Source organism: Mobula birostris, chromosome 5 (assembly GCF_030028105.1).
Source record: "Mobula birostris isolate sMobBir1 chromosome 5, sMobBir1.hap1, whole genome shotgun sequence".
Lineage (NCBI taxonomy): Eukaryota > Metazoa > Chordata > Chondrichthyes > Myliobatiformes > Myliobatidae > Mobula > Mobula birostris.
This window is the reverse complement of record NC_092374.1, coordinates 174,411,474-174,438,436: the sequence shown is the minus strand read 5'-3', so window position 1 is coordinate 174,438,436 and position 26,963 is coordinate 174,411,474. Positions and strand designations below refer to the sequence as shown.

The window sequence follows — 26,963 nt, the reverse complement described above, 5'->3', positions numbered from 1 at the left end:
GAAGGCTTGTGAAGGTAGAGGGTAAAATGAATGCAGCAAAATACAGAGAAATCCTGGAGGAAAACCTGATGCAGTCTGCAAGAGAACTGTGACTTGGGAGAAGATTTGTTTTCCATCAATATAATGACCCCAAGAACCAAGACAAAGCTACACAGGAATGGCTTAAAAACAACAAAGTTGATGTCCTGGAATGGCCAAGTCAGAGTCCAGACCTCAATCCAATTGAGAATTTGTGGCTGCACTAAAAGGGCTGTTCACTCATGATCACCGTGCAATCTGACAGAGCTTGAGCAGTTTTGTAAAGAAAATAGGGAAAAATCGCCCTGTCCAGATATGCAAAGCTGATAGAGACCTATCCACATAGACTCAAGGCTGTAATTGCTGACAAAGGTACAACTACTAAATACTGACTTGAAAGGGGTGAATATTTATGCAATCAATTATTTCGTGTTTTATATTTGTAATTAATTTAGATCACTTTGTAGAGATCTATTTACACTTTGACAAAAAGAGAGTCTTTTTCCTGTTGGATCAGTGTCAAAAAAAGACAAATTAAGTCCACTGTGATTTTATGCTGTAAAACAATAAAACATAAAATCTTCTGGGGGGCGGGGTGAATACTTTTTATATGCACTGCCTGAGTGTGTCTGTGTGTGTGAGAGAGAGAATGTGAATGTGTGAGTGTGAATATATGTGTGACAGAGGAACTGTGTGAGGGTTTGTGTGAGAGTATGAATTTGTGAGTGTGTATGTGTGTCTGATCATACACCCCTGCAATCGCTCCACCCTCCTCCACCATACCAGCCCTCATTCCCTGAAAGAGGAAACTATTGATGAGCCCTGCTACTCTTTAGCAATCATTTGTTTCCCTGCAGGACCATCTTACCAGGAATTGAGCAACTTGTCTCAGCCATTGGCCGAGCACAGAGCCTATCGGAGGGCTGGCAGCCAACCAGACGGCTGGGAGTGTGGGGCGGGAGCGTGTCAGCCTACAATAGTGCTGGGGCTGGGCAGCTCACTCAGAGTGGCACCAGGACAGGTAGCTGGAGTTGTCCCAGGGCAGAGAACAGGACTGGTCCCAGGACATGGAAGCAGAGCAGAACAAGGACGGTAAACCAGATCTGTCCCAGGACAGCGAAGCAGACCGGGCTTGTGCAGTGGTTGGAGATCAGCAAACCAAGCTGATGGACAACAGTGAGGCACCGACAACAGGATTAGGCGAGAGCGGGACCTCTGGGCACAGGTCAGGGTCAAAGACGCCGAACAAAGTGCAGCAGTCACGGTTTGGCGGGGAGGGAGTATTGGCTGTCGGTCGGAGGGTTGTGGTGTAGAGGAAGAGGGAGGGGTACTAAGGGAGCCTCAAACGGTGGGACGGGAACTACTGAGGGAGCACCACAACGTGGGAGGGGCAGTACTGAAGGAGGGTCACTGTGAGAGGGTGGAAGGTTTTGCATAGGGTGATACTGTGCAACAGGTTTTAAGTTGTCCCACGACATGTCATCGTCCAGTTGTCCATTTTGTGGCCATGCGGAGTCAGTGTGAGGGGTTGCAGCCCCTGTCTGAATATCTGACGAAGCTGCTCCTCAAATTCTGGGTGCATTTCAGCCCCACTCTCCTGATGCAAGGGCAGTCAGTGCAGAGTGGGGTGGGTGACGGGTTACTGGGGATCTACTGGTGGGTGTGCTCTTGGTCCTGGCCAAATGGGTACATGAGTGTGTTTGTGAGAGAGAGAGAGACTGAGTTTGAATATGTGTGAGAGAGGCACTGAAAAAGCATGTGAATGTGAACATGTATGTGAGAGAGGAACCGTGTGCAAATTTGTGTGTGAGAGTGTATATGTGTGAGACAGAGGAAAAATGTGTGCGACTATGAATGTGTGTGAGAGAGAAACTGTGAATGTGTGTGTGAGAGGAACAGAGAATGTGTGAGTATGTATATGTGTGTGAGAGAGGAACGGAGAATGTGTGTGAGTGTGGGAGAGGAACAGAGAACGTGTGAGTGTGTATGTGTGTGAGAGAAACTGAGAATGTGTGTTTATGAATATGTGTGTATGCGTGTGGGTGTGTGTGTGTGTGTGTGTGTGTGTGTGTGTGTGTGTCTGTCTCTGTCTCTGTGTATGTGTCAGTACTGGGACCAGTCCGGTTCTCTGTACTGGAACCACTCTGGGTCTCTTAACTGAGACCACTCCGGTTCTCCGTACTGGGACCAGTCCGGGTCTCCGTTCTGGGACCAGTCCGGGTCTCCGTGCTGGGACCAGTCCGGTTCTCCGTGCTGGGACCAGTCCGGTTCTCCGTGCTGGGACCACCCCTGTTCTCCGTACTGGGACAACTCCAGCTCCCTGTCCTGGTGCCACTCTGAGTGAGCTGCCCATCGCCAGCACTATTGTAGGCTGATACACTCTTGCCCCACACTCCCGGCCATCTGGTTTGCTGCCAGCCCTGAGTGGTTCTGTGCTCAGCCAAAGGCTGATACAAGTTGCTCAATTCCTGATAACATGGTCCTGCAGGGAAACAAATGATTGCTAAAGAGTAGCAGTGTTCATTGACAGTTTCTTCTTTCAGGGAATGAGAGCTGGTATGGTGGAGGAGGGTGGGGGGGGGGTCAGGTACTGATATGGAGGGGGCAGGTGCAGAACAGGTGGAGACTAGAGCAGCTGAGATCAGATTGCTGAGCTGGAGCAGGTCCAAGAATGACAGGATTGAGGTTTCATAAAACTGTCCTAGAAATGACAGGGAGACAGATAGCTTGGAACAGGGAGGGTAGTGAGGGCAGGTTGTGAATGATCAGACATGAATGTACACACACACATACACATTCATACTCACACACATATGCTCACACTCACACATTCTTAGTTTCACATACTCACACAGTTCCTCACTCACACACGTATACGCACTGATACATTCTCTGTTCCTCTCACACACACGTTCACAGTTTCTCTCACACGCATATTCACACTCACACACACAAGTTCACTCAGCACCCCCCCGTCACACATGCTTGCACTCACACACATACAGTATTCACACTTGCACACATTTTCAGTTCCTCTCTCACACGCATATTCACACTCACACAGAGAACCGGAGTGGGTCAAAGTGCAGCAGTCAGGGTTTGGAGGGGAGGGAGTATTGGCTGTCGGTCAGAGGGTTGTGGTGTAGAGGAAGAGGGAGGGGTACTAAGGGAGCCTCTAACGGTGGGACGGGAACTACTGAGGGAGCACCGCAACGTGGGAGGGGCAGTACTGAAGGATGGTCACTGTGGGAGGGTGGAAGGTTTTGCATAGGGTGACACGGGTCCAGGCAGTGGGAAGAGCAAGCTGCCTGTCTGCCCCCTTTTGGGGTCATGTTCAAAGGAGCATGTGGTCACTATGGCTACAAAGTGGGATTTCCTGGAGTGATTGTCTACCCCCCCAGTGAATTGAGTATTATATAGATGGTAGTAACCATGTTTTAGTATGGAATTGTTTACGGTCTTGTAAATCCTTTATGTTTGGATTTTGGGTATTTTTTGTGTGAATATACTTCTGTAGTTTTATAGACAATAGGTGCAGCAGTAGGCCATTCGGCCCTTTGAGCCAGCACCGCCATTCACTGTGATCATGGCTGATCATCCACAATCAGTATCCAGTTCCTGCCTTATCCCCATAACCTTTGATTCCACTATCTTTAAGAGCTCTATCCATCTCTTTCTTGGATATATCCAGAGACTTGGCCTCCACTCCCTTCTTGGCAGAGCATTCCATATATCCACCACTCTCTGGGTGAAAAAGTTTTTTCTCAACTCCGTTCTAAATGGCCTACCCCTTATTCTTAAACTGTGGCCTCTGGTTCTGGACTCACCCATCAGCGGGAACATGCTTCCTGTCTCCAGTGTGTCCAATCCCTTAATAATCTTATACGTTTCAATCAGATCCCCACTCATCCATCTACAAACCCCATTTCCAGAAAAGTAGGGATATTTTCCAAAATGCAAGAAAAACAAAAATCTGTGATATGTTAATTCACGTGAACCTTTATTTAACTGACCAAAGTACAAAGAAAAGATTTTCAATGGTTTTACTGACCAACTTAATTGTATTTTGTAAATATACACAAATTTAGAATTTGATGGCTGCAACACACTCAACAAAAGTTGGAACAGAGTTAAAATAAGATTGAAAAGTGCACAGAATATTCAAGTAACACCGGTTTGGAAGACTCCACATTAAGCAGGCTAATTGGTAGCAGGTGAGGTATCATGACTGGGTATAAAAGTAGCGTCCATCAAAGGCTCAGTCCTTGCAAGCAAGGATGGGTCGTGGCTCACCCCTTTGTGCCAAAATTCGTGAGAGAATTGTTAGTCAGTTCAAAAGGAACATTTCTCAACGCAAGATTGCAGAGAATTTAGGTCTTTCAACATCTACAGTACATAATAATGTGAAAAGATTCAGAGAATTCAGAGACATCTCAGTGCGTAAAGGGCAAGGTCGGAAACCACTGTTGAATGCGCGTGATCTTCGAGCCCTCAGGCGGCACTGCCTAAGAAACCGTCATGCTACTGTGACAATTATAGCCACCTGGGCTCGGGAGTACTTCGGAAAACCATTGTCACTCAACACAGTCCGTCGCTGCATCCAGAAATGCAACTTGAAACTGTATTACGCAAGGAGGAAGCCATACATCAACTCTATGCAGAAACACCGGCGAGTTCTCTGGGCCCGAGCTCATCTCAGATGGACCGAAAGACTGTGGAACCATGTGCTGTGGTCAGATGAGTCCACATTTCAGCTAGTTTTCGGAAAAAACGGGCGTCGAGTTCTCCGTGCCAAAGATGAAAATGACCATCCAGATTGTTATCAGTGAAAGGTGCAAAAGCCAGCATCTGTGATGGTATGGGGGTGCATCAGTGCCCACGGCATGGGTGAGTTGCATGTATGTGAAGGTACCACTGACTCTGAGGCGTATATTAGGATTTTAGAGAGAAATATTTTGCCATCAAGGCGATGTCTCTTCCCAGGACGTCCATGCTTATTTCAGCAGGACAGTGCCAGACCACATTCTGCACGGGCTACAACAGCGTGGCTTTGTAGACAGAGTGCGTGTGCTTGACTGGCCTGCTGTCAGTCCAGATCTATCTCCTATCGAAAATGTATGGTGCATCATGAAGAGGAGAATCAGACAATGGAGACCACGGACTGTTGAGCAGCTGAAGTCTTATATCAAGCAAGAATGGACAAAATTTCCAATTGCAAATCGACTACAATTAGTATCCTCAGTTCCAAAACGATTAAAAAGTGTTATTAAAAGGAAAGGTGATGTAACACAATGGTAAACATGCCTCTGTCCCAACTTTTGTTCAGTGTGTTGCAGCCATCAAATTCTAAATTTGTGTATGTTTACAAAATACAATTAAGTTGGTCAGTAAAACTATTGAAAATCTTTTGTTTGTACTTTTGTCAGTTAAATAAAGGTTCACGTGAATTAACATATCACAGATTTTTGTTTTTATTGCACTTTGGAAAATATCCCAACTTTTCTGGAAATAGGGTTTGTAGGTTCCAGTGTTTTGTAAAAATAGGGGAGCATCAGACTGGGGGAGGCAGGGCAGACTTGTTTCTTTTAAATTCTCTAAATCTATGGGAAGCATCAGTGACTTAGGCCCAGAACAAGAACCCAGACAGATCCCAGATGGAGATCCTAGGCAGAGATGGCGGTCGGACCCAGGCATGACTTCCCGGACCGAGTGCCTAGACTGAGATCGCAGATGGATCCCAGAGGGTGTAGACTGATCCCAGCTGGAGGTCCTAGACTGAGACACCAGGAGATCACTACACTGAAATCCCAGAATGAGACCCGAGACAGAGACGCCAGACCGACGTCCTGTGGTCAGGTCTGTCCTAACCAGACGGAGATGCCAGGCAGAAATGCAGAGGCACTCAGTCAACGACAATGACTTGGCATGTCACCAGCCACATGGCCCCTCACGCCCCCAACCCCCCCCCACACACACAGGTACCCCAACATCCCCACTGTCAGGTGGGTGCTGACCCTTTCACCCCAATCCCCCCTCGGTCCATTCCCCCTACCCCCCCCAGAATGGGACCTGCCCACTCAGCGTGATCGGAAGGCTGTGTGAGGGGAGGCAGGGATCTCCGACCCAGGTGCTTATCCTCGGGGCATTACTGCCGTATCCCTCCACACCTCCTGTCTTATCCTGGGCTTCCTCCCCATGGCGATTCTGGATCCTGGAACCTAAAGGTGGGAGGGTGCCTCTCCATCACTGCCCACCCTGGGAACCACTTTAGCCTCTCCTCCCCCTCAGGCAGCCCCTCCTTGATGGATCAGCCCCTGACGTGTCGTGTCTCCCCGCAGCCAGTCAAAGACCCTCCGCCCGGTGCGACTGAAGAACTGGGACAGTGGCAGCCTGAACTACGACACCCTCCACCTGCAGGCCCTCCAGGTGTGGGGATGGGAACGGGGGCTGGTGGGAATTGGGGAGAGAGGGTCGGAGAATAGGAGGCTGGGATGGGGGAGGTGGAGAGGGAGCTGGAGAGTAGCGGGGTGGGGGGAAGGAATGGATGGGGAGGTGGCAGATGGGTGTGAGGGGTGAGCTTTGAGGGCGGGAATGGGGGGCAGTGGGTTGTTATCATCCTGCTCTGGTCTCATCTTCCCAGTCTCCCCTCCCCGCTTCAACCACCTCCCCTCCCCTTTCTCTCCCATCCCACCCTCTCCCATCCCTCCTTTCTCCCACCCCTCTCTCTCCCAACCCTCCCCTCCTCTCCCCCTCATCTCCCCCTCTCCCTCTCCCTCCCCTCTCCCCCTCCCTCCCTCCCTCTCCCCCTCCCCTCCTCCCTCTCCCCCTCCCCTCCCTCCTCTCCCCTCCCCTCCCTCTCCCTCCCCATCTCTCTCCCCTCCCCTCTCCCTCTCTCCCCTCCCCTCTCCTCCTCTCCCCTCTCCCTCTCTCCCCTCCCCTCTCCTCCTCTCCCCTCTCCTCTCCTCCCCTCCCCTCTCCCTCTCCTCCCCCTCCCTCTCCTCCCCCTCCCCCCCTCCTCCCCCTCCCCCTCCCCCTCCCCCTCCCCCTCTCCCTCCCCCTCCCCCTCCCCCTCCCCTCCCCTTCTCCCTCTCCCTCCCCTCCCCTTCTCCCTCTCCCTCCCCTCCCCTCCCCTCCCCTCTCCCTCTCCTCCCCTCTCCCTCTCCTCCCCTCCCCATCTCCCCCTCTCCCCCCTCCCCTTCCCCCTCTCCTCCCCCTCTCCCCTTCCCCCTCTCCTCCCCCTCTCCCTCTCCCCTCTCCCCCTCTCCCCCTCTCCCCCTCTCCCCCTCCCCCTCTCCCCCTCTCCCCCTCTCCCCCTCCCCTCTCCCTCTCCCCCTCCCCCTCCCCTCTCCCTCTCCCCCTCCCCCTCCCCCCTCCCTCTCCCCCTCCCCCTCCCCCTCCCCCTCCCCCTCTCCCCATCCCCCTCCCCCTCTCCCCCTCCCTCTCCCTCTCTCCCCCTCCCCCTCTCCCCCTCCCTCTCCCCCTCCCCCTCTCCCCCTCCCCCTCCCCTCCCCTCCTCTCTCCCTCTCCCTCTCCCTCCCCTCCTCTCTACCACCCCTCTGAAGCACCTTCATAACTCCAAAAGACTGAGGTTGGGTAAAATACTGAAAAGCTTTTATTTGCTGTACAATACGACCTCCACGGTGAGTGTCTGCCCCCGGACTGAGGGGGAGGGGCAAGGCGAAACACTTTTATACAGGAATCTGTGAGAGGAGCCACAGGGGCAGTCAGCAGAGGGACGTGTCCAGGCAGTTAACCCAGTTACAACATATATATGGTTTACCATACCCTCCTCTCTCCCCCGTTTCCCCCGCTCTGTGGTCTGACCTGCTACTTGTGACTACAGACATGTCCGTGTTCGAACGTCCGGTGCCTGGGCTCCCTTGTCTTTCCAAGCACCGCCACCCCCGTGCTGGGCAACGGGCACCAGCAGCAGCTCCATCGCCGAGCCGCGGACCTCCTGCTCAGCTACTACACCAGCATCAACAGGTGGGCCGGAGAAGCGGGGGGAGAGGGGACATGGCTGGCCATGGGGGGTGTGGGGGTGTGAGGTGCTGAGGATGTTGAGAGGTGTGGGTTGTGGGAAGTGTAGGATGGCGAAGGTGTGCGGGGGAACAGGAGGGGAGGGTGGAGTAGGAGGTGAGGAGGAATGGGGTGTGCGCAGTCGTGTGGGCGGTCAGGGGAGAGGAAGGTGTGTGGTAAGTGAGGAGGGTCAGTGTGGGGGGTCTCATTGACAGGGAGGGCTGCACATACCCGTGGGTGTTCTCCTCTGACCACTGTTGTCCAGGGCTGGGTCCCCTGCCCACCAGCAGCGGTGGGCCGAGGTGGAGAAGGAGATCGAGCAGACGGGCACCTATCAGCTCACCTCCACGGAGCTCACCTTCGGGGCCAAGCAGGCCTGGCGTAATGCCGTCCGCTGCGTGGGGCGCATCCAGTGGACGCGGCTGCAGGTCAGTGTGCCCGCCCTCCTTCACCCTGAACGCCGGCCTCCTCCGTCCCACCACCGAATGGCGCCCTACTCCCAAACACCGAATCCCCATTCCTCCTCACTGACCATAGCACCCCCTCAGTACCATTCCCCAAACAAAACCTCTCCTCCATCTCCTCTCCTTCATCACGCTCCCTTCAGTTCCTCTGTTATCTCCTCCCTCCGCACCCTCCTCCCACACCCCTCACAGCCCACCCACCCTCATCAGTCACACTGGCCCCTTTCCTCATCACTCCCACCTCCTGCTCAACTCCCCTTCCCCCCACACTCTCTCTAGCCCCTCACCCTTCCCTCCTGCCACAGTCTCTGCATCCTCCCCCATCCCAGTTGTTAACCTTCCCTTCTGTGCTCTCACATCTCACACCCTCACACCTCGTTTTCTCCCCCCACCCACCCTCTCTCACACACACACACACACACATGCCCACACACACACACACACACACACACCCGCGCACCCACCCCTCATGCTCTCCCTTCACGGTCTTCCCCCTCCCAACAGCTCTTTGACGCCCGTGACTGCAGTTCGGTGCAGGAAATGTTCAACTCCATTTGTAACCACATCAGATACTCGACCAACAAGGGCAATATCAGGTAAGTTCCTTTCCTCGCTTTGCAAATCCTCGCATCCCCGAGCATTTAAGTTGCCCTACCAGACTCCGGCGCAACCAGTCAGGACGCTTTCCACTGCACTTCCATCGATGTTTATTAGAGTGGTCGGTGACAAACCGAACCTCCTAAGAAAGTCGAGACGCCAGCATGTTTTCCTTGTGTTTGCATCCTTATGCTGGGCCCAGCACAGGTAATCCAATATGTTGCCAACAGGAATTTAAAGTTGCTGACTCTCTCCACGGTTGGTCACCCAGTGTAGACTGATACATGGTCACCCTCCTTCCCCGTTCTGAAATCAACAATCAGCTCTTTGGTGTTGCTGACAATCAGCGAGTGGTTGCCGTCCTGGAACCACTGAACCAGGTATCCTGTATGTTGACTCATCGGTGCCTGTAATTTGTCCAACAACAGTAGAGTCCTTGGCGAATTTGAAGATGGCATTGAAGCTGTGACAAGTGTGTATAGAGCAGGGGTAGGTAACCTACGGCCCACGAGCCAGATCCGGCCCGCGAGCGATTTTTCCTTATTCTGAGTGTTTCACGCGACCACACTGATGGACGTGCATGGCATCTTGTTACACTGGCCCCAGGTTCCATTTTGTTCCAAACCAAGCACTGGTATATACGAATGACGGGAAGGCAGACTACTCTATTAATATGTATTAGATACTCTCCATGCAAGCACAGGTTTTCAGATGGGATCGTTCAAATCTGTAAACAGAAACAGCGTCACTGTGTTTTAACAAGAAATCCACGCTAAATATCCAGATATTTACATGTGCTACGATACTTGTTGAATAACTCGTGTTTCGAAATGAAATCAAAGAAAAAAATTCCAATGGCAATGAATACAAAACGCAGGAGGGTAGACACTGAGTGCTGAAATTTCCAAGACACTTGGACACTAGATTACTTCTTCATCGAGCAAGCTGGGAAACCAGTTTGTCTCATTTGCCTAGAAAATGAGACAAAGGTCCAAGAATTGAGAAAAGGGTTTTCATTTCGTTTTGCTGATTTTCGCTTGCATGCAAATGAGTTCAAGCTGTTTGCTACTCCATTTGACGTGGAAGTGGATCAGAAATTTTTCAAATGGAATTGATTGAGATGTGGTGTGACGACATATTGAGATTGAAATTTCATTCTGAAGATGTGTCAGTGCTTGACTTCCATAGGAAATATATTCATCCAAGTGGGAAGTATCCTAACTTAGTGGACCATGCAAAAAAGATGGCATCATTGTTTGGCAGCACTTAGCTGTGTGAGCAATTATTTTCAAAAATGAAGCACACCAAGAACCATTTGAGAACAAGATTGACTGATGCCCATCTGGATAATGTCTTGCTCTTGGCATCAACAAGTCTGACACCCAATATTGAGAAGCTTTCAAACAACAAACAGCATCAAGTTTCACATTGATTTATTGACTGTTTGCATTAAAATTTTCTTTTTTATTATACTTAATTTACCACCATTCAATGCATCATGTTCATACGTTTTATGTTTAAAGATTATTTGTGACCTTTTAGTAGATTCAAAAGATGCCTTGATTGAAATAAATTGCAACTAAATTGAATTCTTTGATTACTAATTGGCATCCTTGGTTAAGCACAAATGATTTTCTAGCATGTGTTATTCATTAATTTGAGGCAGAACATAACTAGATGTATTTAAATGGATAATTCCCATATTTCAAGTTTTTTATGGCATTTATCTGGCCCACCGTCCGCTCATTACAGAGGTAAAAAGGTTGCTGACCCCTGGTATAGAGAGTAGAGCAGGGGGCTGAGAATGCAGCCTTAAGGTGCGTGTATGTTGATGGTCAGTGAGGAAGGATGTTGTTACCAATCTTCTCTCAGATCTGCTGATATGGAACTCGAGAATCGAGCTGCAGTGTGAGAAACAGACAAGAGAAAATCTGCAGAAGCTGGAAATCCGAGCAACACACACAAAATGTTAGAGGAACTCAGCTGGCCAGGCAGCATGTATGGAAAAGAGTACAGTCGACGTTTTGGGCCAAAACCCTTCGGCAGGACTGGAGAAGAAAGCTGAGGAATAGATTTAAAAGACATGGATAGACATATCAGAATGGGAATGGGAAGTGGAATTGAAATGGGTCCACTGGGAGATTCCACTTCTTATGGTGAACGAAGTGTAGGTGCTCGGTGAAGCAATCTGCAATTTATGTTGGGTCTCACCGATATACAGGAGGCCACACCGGGAGCACCGGATACAGTTTATGACCCCAGCAGACTCACAGGTGAAGTGTCGCTTCAACTGGAAGGACTGCTTAGGGCCCTGCTTAGTGAGGGAGGAGGTGTAGGGACAGGTGTAGCACTTGTTCCGCTTGCAAGGATAAGTGCCAGGAGGGAGATCAGTGGGAAGAGATGGAGGGACAAATGGACAAGGGAGTTGCATAGGGAGCGATCCCTGTGGGAAGCAGAAAGTGCGGGGAGGTAAAGATGTGTTTGGTGGTAGGATACCGTTGGAGGTGGCAGAAGTTTTGGAGAATTATGTGCTGGACGTGGAGGCTGGTGGGGTGGTAGCTGAAGACAAGGGGATCCCTATCCCTGGTAGGGTGGCAGGAGGATGGGGTAAGAGCAGACACGCATGAAATGGAAGAGATGCGGTTGAGGGCAGCGTTGATGGAGGGCCCCTTCCCTTTCATCTATCACCTTGTGTTTCCCTCTACCCTCCCCATACCTTTAAAATCTACACCTCAGCATTTTCTCTCCAGTCCTGCCGAAGGATTTCAGCCTGAAACGTCAACTATTTATTTCCATAGACGCCGCCTGGCCTGCTGAGTTCCTCCAGCATTTTGTGTGTGTTGCAGAGGGAGATACAGAGGTTCATGTCTTGCAGCTTGATGGTGAGTTTGGATGGGGAGACAGAGTTGAACGCTAAGCCGCAGTCAATGAACAGCAGTTCCTGTTGACCAGGAGATCGCGAAGAGCATGAAGAGCCAGAGGAGTTGCATCTGTTGTTGGCCTGTTGTGGTCAGCATATTGGAGTGGGTCCAGGTCATCTCTGAGGCAGCAGGTGTTCATACCATAACCAACACCTCAGTGCACTTCCAGGTCACTGCGCTCTTCGTGGCCACTGGTACAACGTGTGGCTTTGTGAAGCAGGTGGAAACCTCAGACTACTGACGCAATACGTTGAATGTGCCCATAAGAACTCCAGCTGGCTGGTCCACACAAGTCTTCAGTACTTAGCCAGGTACACTGTCTGGGCCAGACGCCTTTTGTGGATTCACCCCCCGGATGGATACTTGGAAGTTGGACTTGTACGGGTGTGCCATAGTTCTTCCTATCGAAGTGTGTATGAAAAACATTGAGCTTATCCAGAAGAAATGGTTGTTTCCACTTATGCTGACCAACCTTGCCCAGTGGGAAGTCACATTGTGCAGCCCTGCCACAATTGTTGAGCATCAGTCTCTGATTCCAGTTTAGTCGCAATTGTCTCTTCATGCTTGCAGTGGCTTTCCGGATGTCATACCTGGGCCTATGAGACCATTAGACCATAAGATATAGGAGCAGAATCAGGCCATTTGGCCCATCAAGTCTGCTCTGCCATTTTATCATGGCTGATCCAAATTTCCTCTCAGCCCCAGTATCCTCACTTCTCCCCGTATCTCTTCATGCCCTGACTGATCAAGAATATATCAACCTCTATCAACAGGACAAGATAGGACAAAGTCAGCATGGTATCCTTCAGGGAAAATCCTGCCTGACAAACCTGTTGGAATTCTTCAAGGAGATTGCATGTAGGATAGATAAAGGGGATGCAGTGGATGTTGTATATTTGTACTTTCAGAAGGCCTTTGACAAGGTGCCACACATGAGGCTGCTTACCAAGTTAAGAGCCCATAGTATTACAGGAAAGTTACTAACGTGGTTAGAGCATTAGCTGATTGAAAGAAGGCAGTGAGTGGGAATAAAAAGAAACTTGTCCGGTTGTCTGCCAGTGACTAGTGGTGTTCCGCAGGGGTTGGTGCTGGGACCACTTCTTGTTATGTTGTATATCAGTGATTTAGATGATGTTTATAAATTCGTGGAGGGGCGGGTAGTGTTGAAAAAACAGGTAGGATGCAGAAGGACTTAGACAGACTCGGAGAATGGGCAAGAAAGTGGCAAATGAAATATAATTTTGGAAAATTCATGGTCATGCACTTTAGTAGTAGAAATAAATGTACAGACTATTATCTTAATGGGGAGAAAATCCAGGAATCTGAGATACAGAGGGTCTTGTGAGTCCTTGTACAGAACACCCTAAAGGTTAACTTGTAGGTTGAGTTGGTGGTGAGGAAGATAATGCAATGTTAGCATTCATTTCAAGAGGTCTAGAATACAAGAGCAAAGATATGATAATGAGGCTTTATAAGGCACTGGTGAGGCCTCATCTTGAGTATTGTGAACTGTTTTGGGCCCCTCACCTTAGAAGAGATGTGTTGGCATTGGAGAGGGTCCAGAGGAAGTTCACAAGGATGATTCTGGGAATGAAAGGGTTATCATATGAGGAACGGTTGATGGCTCCTGGTCTGTACTCGCTGGAATTTAGAAGATTGGGGGGGGGGGTCTCATTGAAACCTTTTGAATGTTGAAAGGCCTAGACAGGGTAGATATAGAAAGGATGTTTCCCATGGTGGGAGAGTCTAGGACAAGAGGGCACAGTCTCAGGACAGAGGGGTGCCCTTTCAAAACAGAGATGCGGAGAAATCTCTTTAGCCAGAGGGTGGTAAATTTTTTGGAATTTATTGCCATATGCAGCTGTGGAGGCCAGGTCATTGGGTGTACTTAAAGCAGAGATTGATAGGTTCTTGACTGGGCACAACAAAGGTTATGGGGAGAAGGCCGGGAACTGGGGTTGGTGGGGAGAGAAAAAAAGGATCACCCATGATTGAATGGTGGAGCAAACTCGATGGGCCAGATGGCCTAATTCTGCTCCTATGTCTTATAGTCTTATGGTCTAACTCATCAGGTCAGGCAGCACCTAAGGAAATGAATAAGCAGTTGATGTTTTGGGCTGAGACCCTTCATCAGGACTGGAAAGGAAGGGGAGAAGTCAGAGTACGAAGGTGGGGGAGGGAGGAAAGAAGTACAAGGTAGCAGGTGATAGGTGAAATCGGAGGAGGGGTGGTTGAAGTAAGGAGCTGGGAAGTTGATTGTTGAATGAGATAAAGGGCTGGAGGAGAGGGAATCTGATGGGAGAGGATTGAAAACCATGGAAGAAAGGGAAGGGGAGGAGCACCAGAGGGAGGTGATGGGTAGGTATGGAGATAGGTGAGAGAGGGGAATGGGGAATGATGATGGGGGGGTGGTGGAGGCAGTTGTAGGAAGTTCGAGAAATTGATGTTCATGCCATCAGGTTGAAGGCTACCCAGATGGAATATAAGGTGTTGCTCCTCCAACCCAAGGGTGGCCTCATTGCAGCAGTAGATGTTGGAATGGGAAGTGGAATTGAGGTTTATTATTACTGACTTATGTTATGAAATTTACAGGCAGGAGTATAGTGCAAGACAAAAATACTGAAAGTATTTTTTACATTACTCTAAGTATTTATTGATAAATTGCGCAGAAGTGGAATAGTGAGACTGAGTTCATGGACCATTCAGAAATCTGATGGCAAAGGTGAAGAAGCTGTTCCTAAAACATTGAGTGTGGGTCTTCAGGCTCCTGGATCTCCTCTCTGGTGGTAGTAATGAGGAGGGCATTTTCTGGATGGCAAGTGTCCTTAATAATGGATGCTGCCTTTTGAAGAAGTTCTCAATAGTGGGGAGGATTGTGCCTGCTGTCTGAGTACACTGAATTCAGTTATGTCTGCTGATGAATTCTTAATTGTGGTCCAGTCCACTGACTTTCTCTTCATGATTTTTATAAATGACCTCGATGAAGAAGTGGAGGGATGGGTTAGTAAGTTTGCTGATGACACAAAGGTTGGGGGTGTTGTGGATAGTGTGAAGGGCTGTCAGAGGTTAAAGCAGGACATCGATAGGATGCAAATACTAGGCTGAGAAGTGGCAGTTGGAGTTCAATCCAGATAAGTGTGAAGTGGTTCATTTTGGCAGGTCAAATATGATGGCAGAATATTGTATTAATGGCAGTGTGGAGGATCAGAGAGATCTTATGGTCCAAGTCCATAGGACACTCAAAGTTGCTGAGTAGGTTGACTGTGTGGTTAAGAAGGCAAACGATGTATTGGCCTTCATCAACCGTGGGACTGAGTTCAAGAGCCGAGAGGTAATGTTGCAGCTATATAGGACTCTGGTCAGACCCCACTTGTACTGTGCTCAGTTCTGGTCACCTCACTACAGGAAGGATGTGGAAACTATAGAAAGGGTGCAGAGGAGATTTACAAGGATGTTGCCTGGATTGGGGAGCATGCCTTATGAGAATAGGTTGAGTGAACTCGGCCTTTTCTCCTTGGAGCGACGGAAGATGAGAGGTGACCTGATAGAGGTGTATAAGATGATGAGAGGCATTGATTGTGTGGATAGTCAGAGGCTTTTTCCCACAGCTGAAATGGCTAGCATGAGAGGGCAGAGTTTTAAGGTGTTTGGAAGTTGGTACAGAGGAGATGTCAGGGGTAAATTGTTTACACAGAGAGTGGTGAGTTCGTGGAATGGGGTGGTGGAGGCGGAAATGATATGATCTTTTAAGGGACTCCTGGATAGGTACATGGAGCTTAGAAAAGTAGAGGGCTATGGGTAAGCCTAGGTAGTTCTAAGGTAAGGACATGTTCGGCAGAGCTTTGTGGGCCGAAGGGCCTGTATTGTTCTGTAGGTTTTCTATGTTTCTGTGACTTGAATTCCCTCCTCTGCTTCTCCTGTCCAGCTCTGTGTCACTATCTACACTAGTGCTGTGCTCCTCAGTCTCGGTGGGCAGAGAGAGGGAGCAAAGCCACGCAGCCGGATTTAATACGATGCGGGTGTTACTGATGCTGTATGGGATGCTCTGGTGTTGCAGGAGATGTGTTGATAGTTGGGCTGAGACTTCTCCAAGTTGCCTGATCAAAGTCTCCTGCCTTGATACGTTAAGCATCAGGGTACGCCTCTTTGTTCCGGTCAATGGCAGCGCACAGGTGCCCCAGTGCCAGCTTGCTGCCTGTCTGGGGTGTGCTGCAGACTGCGGTCATGGTAACAGTGGGGAACTACTCGCAGGAGGCAGAGCAGTCAGCACTTCAGTGCCAGATGGTCTGGGTGAGGTGGAGAGGGCAGGTACAGGACTGGGGCAAGCCCACCGTGTCCATATGCCACAACGAGATATCATAAACTGGAAGCTGCCACTTTTTCCCTATTCAGGAGACCATTGGAAGCAACTTCTCCCCTGGGCTGTGAGATTGCCGAATTCCCTGCCACTACCCTGTTCTCATCATGTTTGAAGCTCCAATAGCGTTATGCTGCTTACTTTTTGACTTGGGTTGTAATTGCATCTTATTACTTGTCAATTCCTTTGTGTTAGTATTATTTTTTGTGTTGTGTTACATGAACTGTTGTGCACCTTGGTCCGGAGGAACATTGTTTCGTTTGGTAGTTGAATGACTATAGACATGAACTTGACTTGACCTGATGGGGTGAATTGTAAACCCCTCAGGCTGGAGCGCTGTGTTAGTTGGTGGTGATGGACGTGGCCTTCTTGAGGAAACACCTTTTGAAGATGTCTTTGCTGGTGGGAAGGATCTTGCCCGTGAAGACGCTGGCTGTCTAAACCCTCTGCAGTTTCTGTCAATCTTGCACGTACCCTGTCTTGAGGAGAATGAGGGAGCTTCGAGTGTTTCCCTGTATAGTCCTGACATGGGGAGGGAGTGAGGAAGCCCCCTCAGTTTTAGCCTGTGTACCCAACCTTGGTGAGGGACTGAGGGACCTCCCTTTTTTGTTACTTTGTCTATCCAGTCCTGCAGAAGGGGAGTGACTGAACTCCCCATGTTATTCTGTGTACCCCAGTCCCAGGGATTGAGGTAGTTTCCCGTGTATTACCCTATATGCCCCAGTCCCACAGAGTGAGGTAGATTCCCGTGTATTACCCTATATACCCCAATCCCAGGGACGGAGGCAGCTCCTGTGAGTTACCCTATATACCCTAGTGGAGGGAGTTCTCCTTGTTACTCAGTGTACCCCAGTCCGAGGGAGCGAGGGAGTTCTGCCACCCACACTCTGTCCCTACCCTTACTGTCTGCTGTGTTCCAGGTCTACCATCACCGTCTTCCCTCAGAGGGCAGAGGGGAGGGGAGATTTCCGAATCTGGAACAGCCAGTTCATCCGGTATGCGGGCTTCCCACAGGAGGACGGCACTGTGCTGGGCGATGGGGCCAACGTGGAGCTCACTGAGGTAGGAGGAGGAGGGGGAGGGGGAGGGGGGAAGGGTGGCTTCCAGAATCTGGGTGGCAGGTTGGGGAGATCCACAAGCTCTCCAGGGATCCAACCTGGGTCTGTGGGTGGCTGAAGGACAGAATCGGGGTGTGAAGCAGTGTAGCGTACGGGTGGGGTATGTGCAGCATACGGCTGGGGTATGTGCAGCGTACAGGTGGGGTATGTGCAGCGTACGAGTGGGGTATGTGCAGCGTACGAGTGGGGTATGTTACAGGGGAGTCTGGGCTGCAGTGAAGGGGTGGGGGTGGTGATGTGGGAGTGCGGAGGGTGTTTGTGGATGTGGGTCAGGGTCTGTAGCATTGTCAATTGGGTAGGGGTGTCTGTGTGGGCTAGGGATTTGTGGGTGGGGATGGGGGTGGGTGTGGGTGCGGTGTGGGGGTGGGTTGGGGGTGTGTAAGTGTAGGAAACGAGTGTGATTGTGTGGGTGGGGTCAGGGATGTGTACCTGAGACTTGGATGGTGTGTGGAGCAGGTGTGGGTATGTGGGGCAGGTGTATGTGTGTGGGGGAGAGGTGTGTGTGTGGGGGAGAGGTGTGTGTGTGGGGAGAGATGTGTGTGTGGGGAGAGGTGTGTGTGCGGGGGGAGAGGTGTGTGTGTGTGGGGAGAGGTGTGTGGGGGAGAGGTGTGTGTGTGTGGGGGAGGAGGTGTGTGTGTGGGGGGGAGAGTTGTGTGTGTGGGGAGAGATGTGTGTGTGGGGAGAGGTGTGTGCGGGGGGAGAGGTGTGTGTGTGGGGAGAGGTGTATGTGTGTGTGGGGAGAGGTGTATGTGTGTGTGTGGGGGGAGAGGTGTATGTGTGTGTGTGGGGGGAGAGCTGTGTGTGTGGGGGAGAGGTGTGTGTGGGGGGAGAGAGGTGTGTGTGTGGGGGAGAGGTGTATTTGTGGGGGGAAGTGCATTTGTGTGTGTGTGTGTGTGTGAAAGAGATAACATGTCCTTGTTACCTCACATTGCCTTTTGTCGCTCCCAGAGAATGTGTTGTAGGGGCTGGAGAGAGACATGAATTTGGGGTATGGAATGGGGTATGACGCTGAGATATGTTAATATGGAGTGTCAGAGTGTGATGAGGGGTAATTTGAGGTGAGGTTTGAAGCACTGGGGCGTAGTAGTGAGGAGTTGATGTTAAGTGATACCGATGTGCGTTGAGAGTGAGGATCGGTGGGTTTATGAAGGGATGAGTTGGGAGTGAAGATCGTTGTGTTAATGAGAGTGTGAGTCGGAGTGAGAATCAGTGGATTAATGAGTGTGTGGTGTTGGGAATGAAGATCGGAGTGTTAATGAAGGGATGAGTTGGGAGTGCCGATCGGTGTGTTAATCAGAATGTGAGTTGGGAGTGAAGATCGGTGAGTTGGGAGTGAAGATTGGTGTGTTAATGAAGGGATGAGTTGGGAGTGAAGATCGGTGTGTTAATGAATGTGAGTTGGGAGTGAGGAGCGGTGAGTTGGGAGTGAAGATCGGTGTGTTAATGAAGGGATGAGTTGAGAATGAGGATCGCTGGGTTGGGAGTGAAGATCGGTGTGTTAATGAAGGGATGAGTTGGGAGTGAAGATCGGTGGGTTAATGAAGTGGTGAGTTGGGAGCCACCATTCCCACTCTCTCCCCTTTCGCCTACCCACAGGACATGCTGTGTGATGAAGGCGGTTGAAGGGAGGGCTTGGAGATAGGGTGAGATGGGAGTTGGGGAGTGTTGGGTAAGGTGGTGTGTGAAGGTATGAGCTGGCAATGTACGCTGATGTGGTGCCTGTCAACATTCCCATTCCCTCCCCACCCACAGCTCTGCCTGCGTCTGGGCTGGAACCCGGTCCGCAGTCGGTTCACGGTGCTGCCCCTGCTGCTCCAGGCCAATGGAGAAGACCCTGAGCTCTTCGAGATCCCCCCGGAGCTGATCCTCGAAGTCCCCATTCAGCACCCACAGTGAGTCACAGAATTCAGCGTGGAAACTGGCCCCTGGCCCAGTCCCTCATACACCCATCCTCGGTGTGAAAAGCTGTCCCCCAGCTCCTTTTAAATCTCACTCCCCATACCCCCATCCTGTGTGTGAAAACCAGTCCCCTAGGTCCCTTTAAATCTCATTCCCCATTCCCCCATCCTGTGTGAAAACCTGTCCCCCAGCCCCCTTTAAATCTCATTCCCCATACCCCCATCCTGTGTATGAAAACCTGACCCCAGGTCCCTTTAAATCTCATTCCCCATTCCCCCATCCTGTGTATGAAAACCTGACCCCAGGTCCCTTTAAATCTCATTCCCCATTCCCCCCATCCTGTGTGTGAAAACCTGTCCCCCAGGTCCCTTTAAATCTCATTCCCCATTCCCCCATCCTGTGTGTGAAAACCCCAGGTTCCTTTAAATCTCATTCCCAATACCCCCATCCTGTGTGTGAAAACCTGTCCCTTTAAATCTCATTCCGCATACCCCCCATCCTGTGTGTGAAAACCTGACCCCAGGTCCCTTTAAATCTCATTCCCCATTCCCCCATCCTGTGTGAAAACCTGTCCCCCAGCCCCCTTTAAATCTCATTCCCCATACCCCTCATCCTGTGTGTGAAAACCTGTCCCCCAGCTCCCTTTAAATCTCATTCCCCATACCCCCCATCCTGTGTATGAAAATCTGTCCCCTAGCTCCCTTTAAATCTCATTCCCCATTCCCCCATCCTGTGTATGAAAACCTGACCCCAGGTCCCTTTAAATCTCATTCCCCATACCCCTCATCCTGTGTGTGAAAACCTGTCCCCCAGCTCCCTTTAAATCTCATTCCCCATACCCCCCATCCTGTGTGTGAAAATCTGTCCCCTAGCTCCCTTTAAATCTCATTCCCCATACCCCTATCCTCTGTGTGAAAATCCCAGGTCCCTTTAAATCTCATTCCCCGTACCCCTCATCCTGTGTGTGAAAACCTGTCCCCCAGGTCCCTTTAAATCTCATTCTCCGTACCCCCATCCTAGGTGTGAAAAGCTGTCCCCCAGGTGCCTTTAAATCTCTGCCCTCCCACCTAAAGTCTCTGCTGTCTTGTTTGGGACTCCCCTATCCTGGGAAGACAACTGTGACCACTCACCCTGTCAAATCAAGTCAAGTCAAGTTAAGTCACTTTTTATTGTCATTTCGACCATCAATGCTGGTACAATACAGAGTAAACACGAGACAACGTTTTTTAGGACCATGGTGCTACATGAAATAATACAAAAACTGCACTGAACTATGTAAAACAACACAAAAACCTACACTAGACTACAGATCTACCCAGGACTGCATAAAGAACACAGAACAGTGCAGGCATTACAATAAATAATGAACAAGACAATGTCTTTGCTCCTGATAATTTCATACACTCTATAAAGTCACCCCTTATACCAGAGTGTCCCATTTCTCCTTGTAACTCAGCCCTCTTGCCCCGCAACTTCCTAATAAATATTTAGTTTAATCCCATCTCCCTTTTGCTGAGTTACCAGAACTGCAACTAGGCGTGGTTTCTGCAAAGCTTTGAACAATTATAGCCTGTTGTGACAACTCCTGTGCTCACTTTCCTGTGTGATGATGGTAACCCTGCCAATCGCCTTCCTCACCAGCCTGCCTACCCAGGTCAACTCTTTGTTCCCCCAGTTTACCTTCCCCAAACGCATCACTTTGAACACACGAGTTAAATTCCATTTGCCAATCTCTGGCCCATCTCACCCAAAGAGCTGATATCAATCCCTTTGTCATTTTACATCAGATACGGTGGAGGGTTTCATCTCAAAATGCCAACTGTATATTTCCGTCTACAGATTTTGCTGAGTTCCTCCAGTGATTAGTTTTGGTAAATTTACACAACCTTCTTCACTGTCCATCCACAAATATCCCCCCCAGAAATATCCCCATCCCCCACAGAAACATACCCCCAGAAATGTCTCCCCGAAATGTCTCTCCCGAAACATCTCTCCACCCCCCCAGGAATGTCCTCCCCACTGAAACATCTCCCCAGAAACATCTCAGTCCCAGTCTGACTGTCCTGTGAGGGATGCTGGTCCTGTTCTGACTGTCCTGTGGGTAGTGTCGGTACCAGCGTCCCGGTCTGACTGCCCCATGAGGGATGTTGGTCCCAGTGTCCGGTCTGACTGTCCCGTGAGGGGTGTTGGTCCCAGTGTCCGGTCTGACTGTCCCATGAGGGGTGTTGGTCCCAGTGTCCGGTCTGACTGTCCCGTGAGGGGTGTTGGCCCCAGTGTCCGGTCTAACTGTCCCGTGAGGGGTGCTGTCCCGGTGTCCCAATCTAACTGTCCCCTGGGTAGTGCTGGTCCCGGTCTGACTGTCCTGTGAGGGGTGCTGGTCACGGTGTCCCAGTCTGACTGTCCCGTGAGGGGTGTTGGTCCCAGTGTCCCGGTCTAACTGTCCCGTGAGGGGTGTTGGTCCCAGTGTCTGGTCTGACTGCCCCATGCGGGGTGTTGGTCCCAGTGTCCGGTCTGACTGCCCCATGAAGGGTGTTGGTCCCAGTGTCCGGTCTGACTGTCCCGTGAGGGGTGTTGGGCCCTGTGTCCGGTCTGACTGCCCCATGAGGGGTGTTGGTCCCAGTGTCCGGTCTGACTGTCCCGTGAGGGGTGTTGGTCCCAGTGTCCGGTCTAACTGTCCCGTGAGGGGTGTTGGTCCCAGTGTCCGGTCTGACTATCCCGTGAGGGGTGCTGTCCCGGTGTCCCAATCTAACTGTCCCCTGGGTAGTGCTGGTCCTGGTCTGACTGTCCTGTGAGGGGTGCTGTCCCAGTGCCCGGTCTGACTGTCCCGTGAGGGATGTTGGTCCCAGTGTCCTGGTCTAACTGTCCCGTGAGGGGTGTTGGTCCCAGTGTCCCGGTCTAACTGTCCCGTGAGGGGTGTTGGTCCCAGTGTTCGGTCTGACTGTCCCGTGAGGGGTGTTGGGCCCTGTGTCCGGTCTGACTGTCCCGTGAGGGGTGTTGGTCCCAGTGTCCCAGTCTGACTGTCCCGTGAGGGATGTTGGTTCCAGTGTCCGGTCTGACTGTCCTGTGAGGGGTGTTGGCCCCAGTGTTCGGTCTGACTGTCCCGTGAGGGGTGTTGGTCCCAGTGTCCCGGTCTAACTGTCCCGTGAGGGGTGTTGGTCCCAGTGTCTGGTCTGACTGCCCCATGAGGGGTGTTGGTCCCAGTGTCCGGTCTGACTGCCCCATGAGGGGTGTTGGTCCCAGTGTCCGGTCTGACTGTCCCGTGAGGGGTGTTGGTCCCAGTGTCCGGTCTGACTGTCCCGTGAGGGGTGTTGGGCCCTGTGTCCGGTCTGACTGCCCCATGAGGGGTGTTGGTCCCAGTGTCCGGTCTGACTGTCCCGTGAGGGGTGTTGGTCCCAGTGTCCGGTCTAACTGGCCCGTGAGGGGTGTTGGTCCCAGTGTCCCGGTCTAACTGTCCCATGAGGGGTGTTGGTCCCAGTGTCCCGGTCTAACTGTCCCGTGAGGGGTGTTGGACCCAGTGTCCGGTCTGACTGTCCCGTGAGGGGTGCTGTCCCGGTGTCCCAATCTAACTATCCCCTGGGTAGTGCTGGTCCCGGTCTGACTGTCCTGTGAGGGGTGCTGTCCCAGTGCCTGGTCTAACTGTCCCGTGAGGAGTGTTGGTCCCAGTGTCCTGGTCTAACTGTCCCGTGAGGGGTGTTGGTCCCAGTGTTCGGTCTGACTGTCCCGTGAGGGGTGTTGGGCCCTGTGTCCGGTCTGACTGTCCCGTGAGGGGTGTTGGTCCCAGTGTCCCAGTCTGACTGTCCCGTGAGGGGTGTTGGTCCCAGTGTCCGGTCTGACGGTCCTGTGAGGGGTGTTGGCCCCAGTGTCCGGTCTGACTGTCCCGTGAGGGGTGTTGGTCCCAGTGTCCGGTCTGACTGTCCCATGAGGGGTGTTGGTCCCAGTGTCCGGTCTGACTGTCCCGTGAGGGGTGTTGGCCCCAGTGTCCGGTCTGACTGACCCGTGAGGGGTGCTGTCCCGGTGTCCCAATCTAACTGTCCCCTGGGTAGTGCTGGTCCCGGTCTGACTGTCCTGTGAGGGGTGCTGTCCCAGTGTCCCAGTCTGACTGTCCCGTGAGGGGTGTTGGTCCCAGTGTCCGGTCTGACTGTCCCGTGAGGGGTGTTGGTCCCAGTGTCCGGTCTGACTGTCCCGTGAGGGGTGTTGGTCCCAGTGTCCCGGTCTGACTGCCCCGTGGGTAGTGCTGGTCCCGGTCTGACTGTCCCGTGAGGGGTGCTGGTCCCGGTCTGACTGTCCCGTGAGTGGTGCTGGTCCTGGTGTCCTGGTCTGACCGTCCCGTGCCGTCCCCAGGTGTGAGCAGTTCTCGTTGCTGGGCCTCCGGTGGTACGGCCTGCCTGCTGTGGCCAACATGATGCTGGAGGTGGGGGGGCTGGAGTTCCCGGCCGCCCCCTTCAATGGCTGGTACACTGCTCCCGAGATCAGCGCCCGCAACTTCTGCGACTCCTCCCGCTACGGTCTGCTGAAGGTAAGGACGGTGGCCCAGGATCTGGGGATATTCTGTCTGTACCGGGAATACGCTACCTGTACCGGGGCTGCAGGAGAACACTGCCTGTATTGAGAATCAGGAGACAAACTACCTACTCTCCTCTCTCTTCCCCTTCTCTCAGTTGTAGTCACCTCATCCCACCAACAGGGTAAAACAAACATCATTGGTCCCAAATCCCAGATTCCCTCCCATCCTTCAAACCTCTCTCCCCTCTTTCCCCAAGTTCCCTCCACCCTCTTTTCCCACCTTCCCTCCACCCTCTTTCCCCACCTTCCCTCCACCCTCTTTCCCCACCTTCCCTCCAACTTCTTTCCCCACCCTCCCTCCACCCTCTTTCCCCACCCTCCCTCCACCCTCTTTCCCCACCCTCCCTCCAACCTCTTTCACCACCTTCCCTCCACCCTCTTTCACCACCCTTCCTCCACCCTCTTTCCCCACCTTCCCTCCACCCTCCCTCCACCCTCTTTCCCCACCTTCCCTCCACCCTCTTTCACCACCTTCCCTCCACTTTCACCACCCTCCCTCCACCCTCTTTCCCCATCTTCCCTCCACCCTCCCTCCACCCTCTTTCCCCACCTTCCCTCCTCCCTCTTTTCCCACCTTCCCACCACCCTCTTTCACCACCTTCCCTCCACCCTCTTTCCCTACCTTCCTTCCACCCTCTTTCACAACCTTCCCTCCACCCTCTTTCCCCACCCTCCCTCCACCCTCTTTCCCCACCTTCCCTCTTCCCTCTTTCCCCACCTTCCCTCCACCGTCTTTCCCCACCTTCCCTCCAACCTCTTTCCCCACCCTCCCTCCACCCTCTTTTCCCACCCTCCCTGCACCCTCTTTTCCCACCTTCCCTCCCTTCTTTCACCACCCTTCCTCCACCCTCTTTCCCCACCTTCCCTCCACCCTCCCTCCACCCTCTTTCCCCACCTTCCCTCCACCCTCTTTCACCACCTTCCCTCTACCCTCTTTCCCTACCTTCCTTCCACCCTCTTTCACCACCTTCTCTCCACCCTCTTTCCCTACCTTCCTTCCACCCTCTTTCACAACCTTCCCTCCACCCTCTTTCCCCACCCTCCCTCCACCCTCTTTCCCCACCTTCCCTCTTCCCTCTTTCCCCACCTTCCCTCCACCCTCTTTCCCCACCCTCCCTCCACCCTCTTTCCCCACCTTCCCTCCTCCCTTTTTTCCCGCCTTCCCTCCACCCTCTTTCACCACCTTCTCTCCACCCTCTTTCCCTACCTTCCTTCCACCCTCTTTCACAACCTTCCCTCCACCCTCTTTCCCCACCCTCCCTCCACCCTCTTTCCCCACCTTCCCTCCACCCTCTTTCCCCACCTTCCCTCCAACCTCTTTCCCCACCCTCCCTCCACCCTCTTTTCCCACCCTCCCTGCACCCTCTTTTCCCACCTTCCCTCCCTTCTTTCCCCACCCTCCCTCCACCCTCTTTCCCCACCTAACCTCCCCTCTTTCACCACCTTCCTTCCACCCTCTTTCACAACCTTCCCTCCACTTTCACCACCCTCCCTCCACCCTCTTTCCCCATCTTCCCTCCACCCTCCCTCCACCCTCTTTCCCCACCTTCCCTCCTCCCTCTTTTCCCACCTTCCCACCTCCCTCTTTTCCCACCTTCCCACCACCCTCTTTCACCACCCTTCCCTCCACCCTCTTTCCCTACCTTCCACCCTCTTTCACAACCTTCCCTCCACCCTCTTTCCCCACCCTCCCTCCACCCTCTTTCCCCACCTTCCCTCTTCCCTCTTTCCCCACCTTCCCTCCACCCTCTTTCCCCACCTTCCCTCCAACCTCTTTCCCCACCCTCCCTCCACCCTCTTTTCCCACCCTCCCTGCACCCTCTTTTCCCACCTTCCCTCCCTTCTTTCACCACTCTTCCTCCACCCTCTTTCCCCACCTTCCCTCCACCCTCCCTCCACCCTCTTTCCCCACCTTCCCTCCACCCTCTTTCACCACCTTCCCTCTACCCTCTTTCCCTACCTTCCTTCCACCCTCTTTCACAACCTTCCCTCCACCCTCTTTCACCACCCTCCCTCCACCCTCTTTCCCCATCTTCCCTCCACCCTCCCTCCACCCTCTTTCCCCACCTTCCCTCCACCCTCTTTCACCACCTTCCCTCTACCCTCTTTCCCTACCTTCCTTCCACCCTCTTTCCCCACCTTCCCTCTTCCCTCTTTCCCCACCTTCCCTCCACCCTCTTTCCCCACCTTCCCTCCAACCTCTTTCCCCACCCTCCCTCCACCCTCTTTTCCCACCCTCCCTGCACCCTCTTTTCCCACCTTCCCTCCCTTCTTTCCCCACCCTCCCTCCACCCTCTTTCCCCACCTAACCTCCCCTCTTTCACCACCTTCCCTCCACCCTCTTTCCCCACCTTCTCTCCACCCTCTTTCTCCACCCTCTGTCCACCCTCTTTCACCTCCCTCCCTCCCCTCTTTCCCCATCCTCCCTCCACCCTCTTTCACCTCCCTCCCTCCCCTCTTTCACCACTCTCCCTCCACCCTCCTTCCCCCACTCCTTTCCCCACTCTCTTCAGTCTCCCTGGCCTCTCCCTCTCCCCTTCTCTTCCCTTCCTCTCTTCTCTCTCCGCTGCCTTTCTTCCCTCTCCCCTCTCCACCCCCTTCCTACCCCTTCTCTCTCGCACACATACCCCACTCTTCCACTCTCCCCACAGCAACAACACCTGATACCAACGTTTCTACCCTCTCTTGACAGGAGATTGCGGCCGTGCTGGGACTGGATACCAGGAGCACTCTCTTCCTTTGGAAGGATAAAGCTGCCATCGAAGCCACAGTGGCCGTTCTCTACAGCTTCCAGGTTGTGGGGAAGGGGCCTGACCTGGGGTGGGAGGGGGGAACTGGCTGCCAAGGGAAGGATGACTCTTGTTGGTGGAGTGGCCCAGTGAGGGGACTGACTCTGGGGATGGGTGTATCTCCCTGGGTTCCCTGACTCTGTGACCGGGTGAATGTGCAGGCAACACCTGTAACTCAGATACTGTCCCCACCCACACCGGGTGATGCCCGGACCCGC

General features: G+C 52.4%; 1 protein-coding gene across 1 annotated transcript in view; it reads left to right on the top strand.

Moving 5' to 3' along the window:
- The first annotated feature begins 1,000 nt into the window (after positions 1-1,000).
- The window catches only part of LOC140198057 (nitric oxide synthase 1-like), a 79,188-nt gene continuing 53,225 nt past the window's right edge, over positions 1,001-26,963 (top strand). Inside the window, exons 1-9 of the mRNA XM_072258917.1 lie at positions 1,001-1,243; positions 6,357-6,444; positions 7,862-8,004; positions 8,303-8,465; positions 9,006-9,097; positions 17,297-17,438; positions 19,247-19,386; positions 23,735-23,909; positions 26,649-26,750. Of these exons, the coding sequence (XP_072115018.1) occupies positions 1,086-1,243; positions 6,357-6,444; positions 7,862-8,004; positions 8,303-8,465; positions 9,006-9,097; positions 17,297-17,438; positions 19,247-19,386; positions 23,735-23,909; positions 26,649-26,750 (1,203 nt within the window). The 5' untranslated portion in view covers positions 1,001-1,085. The remainder of the gene's footprint in view (positions 1,244-6,356; positions 6,445-7,861; positions 8,005-8,302; positions 8,466-9,005; positions 9,098-17,296; positions 17,439-19,246; positions 19,387-23,734; positions 23,910-26,648; positions 26,751-26,963) is intronic.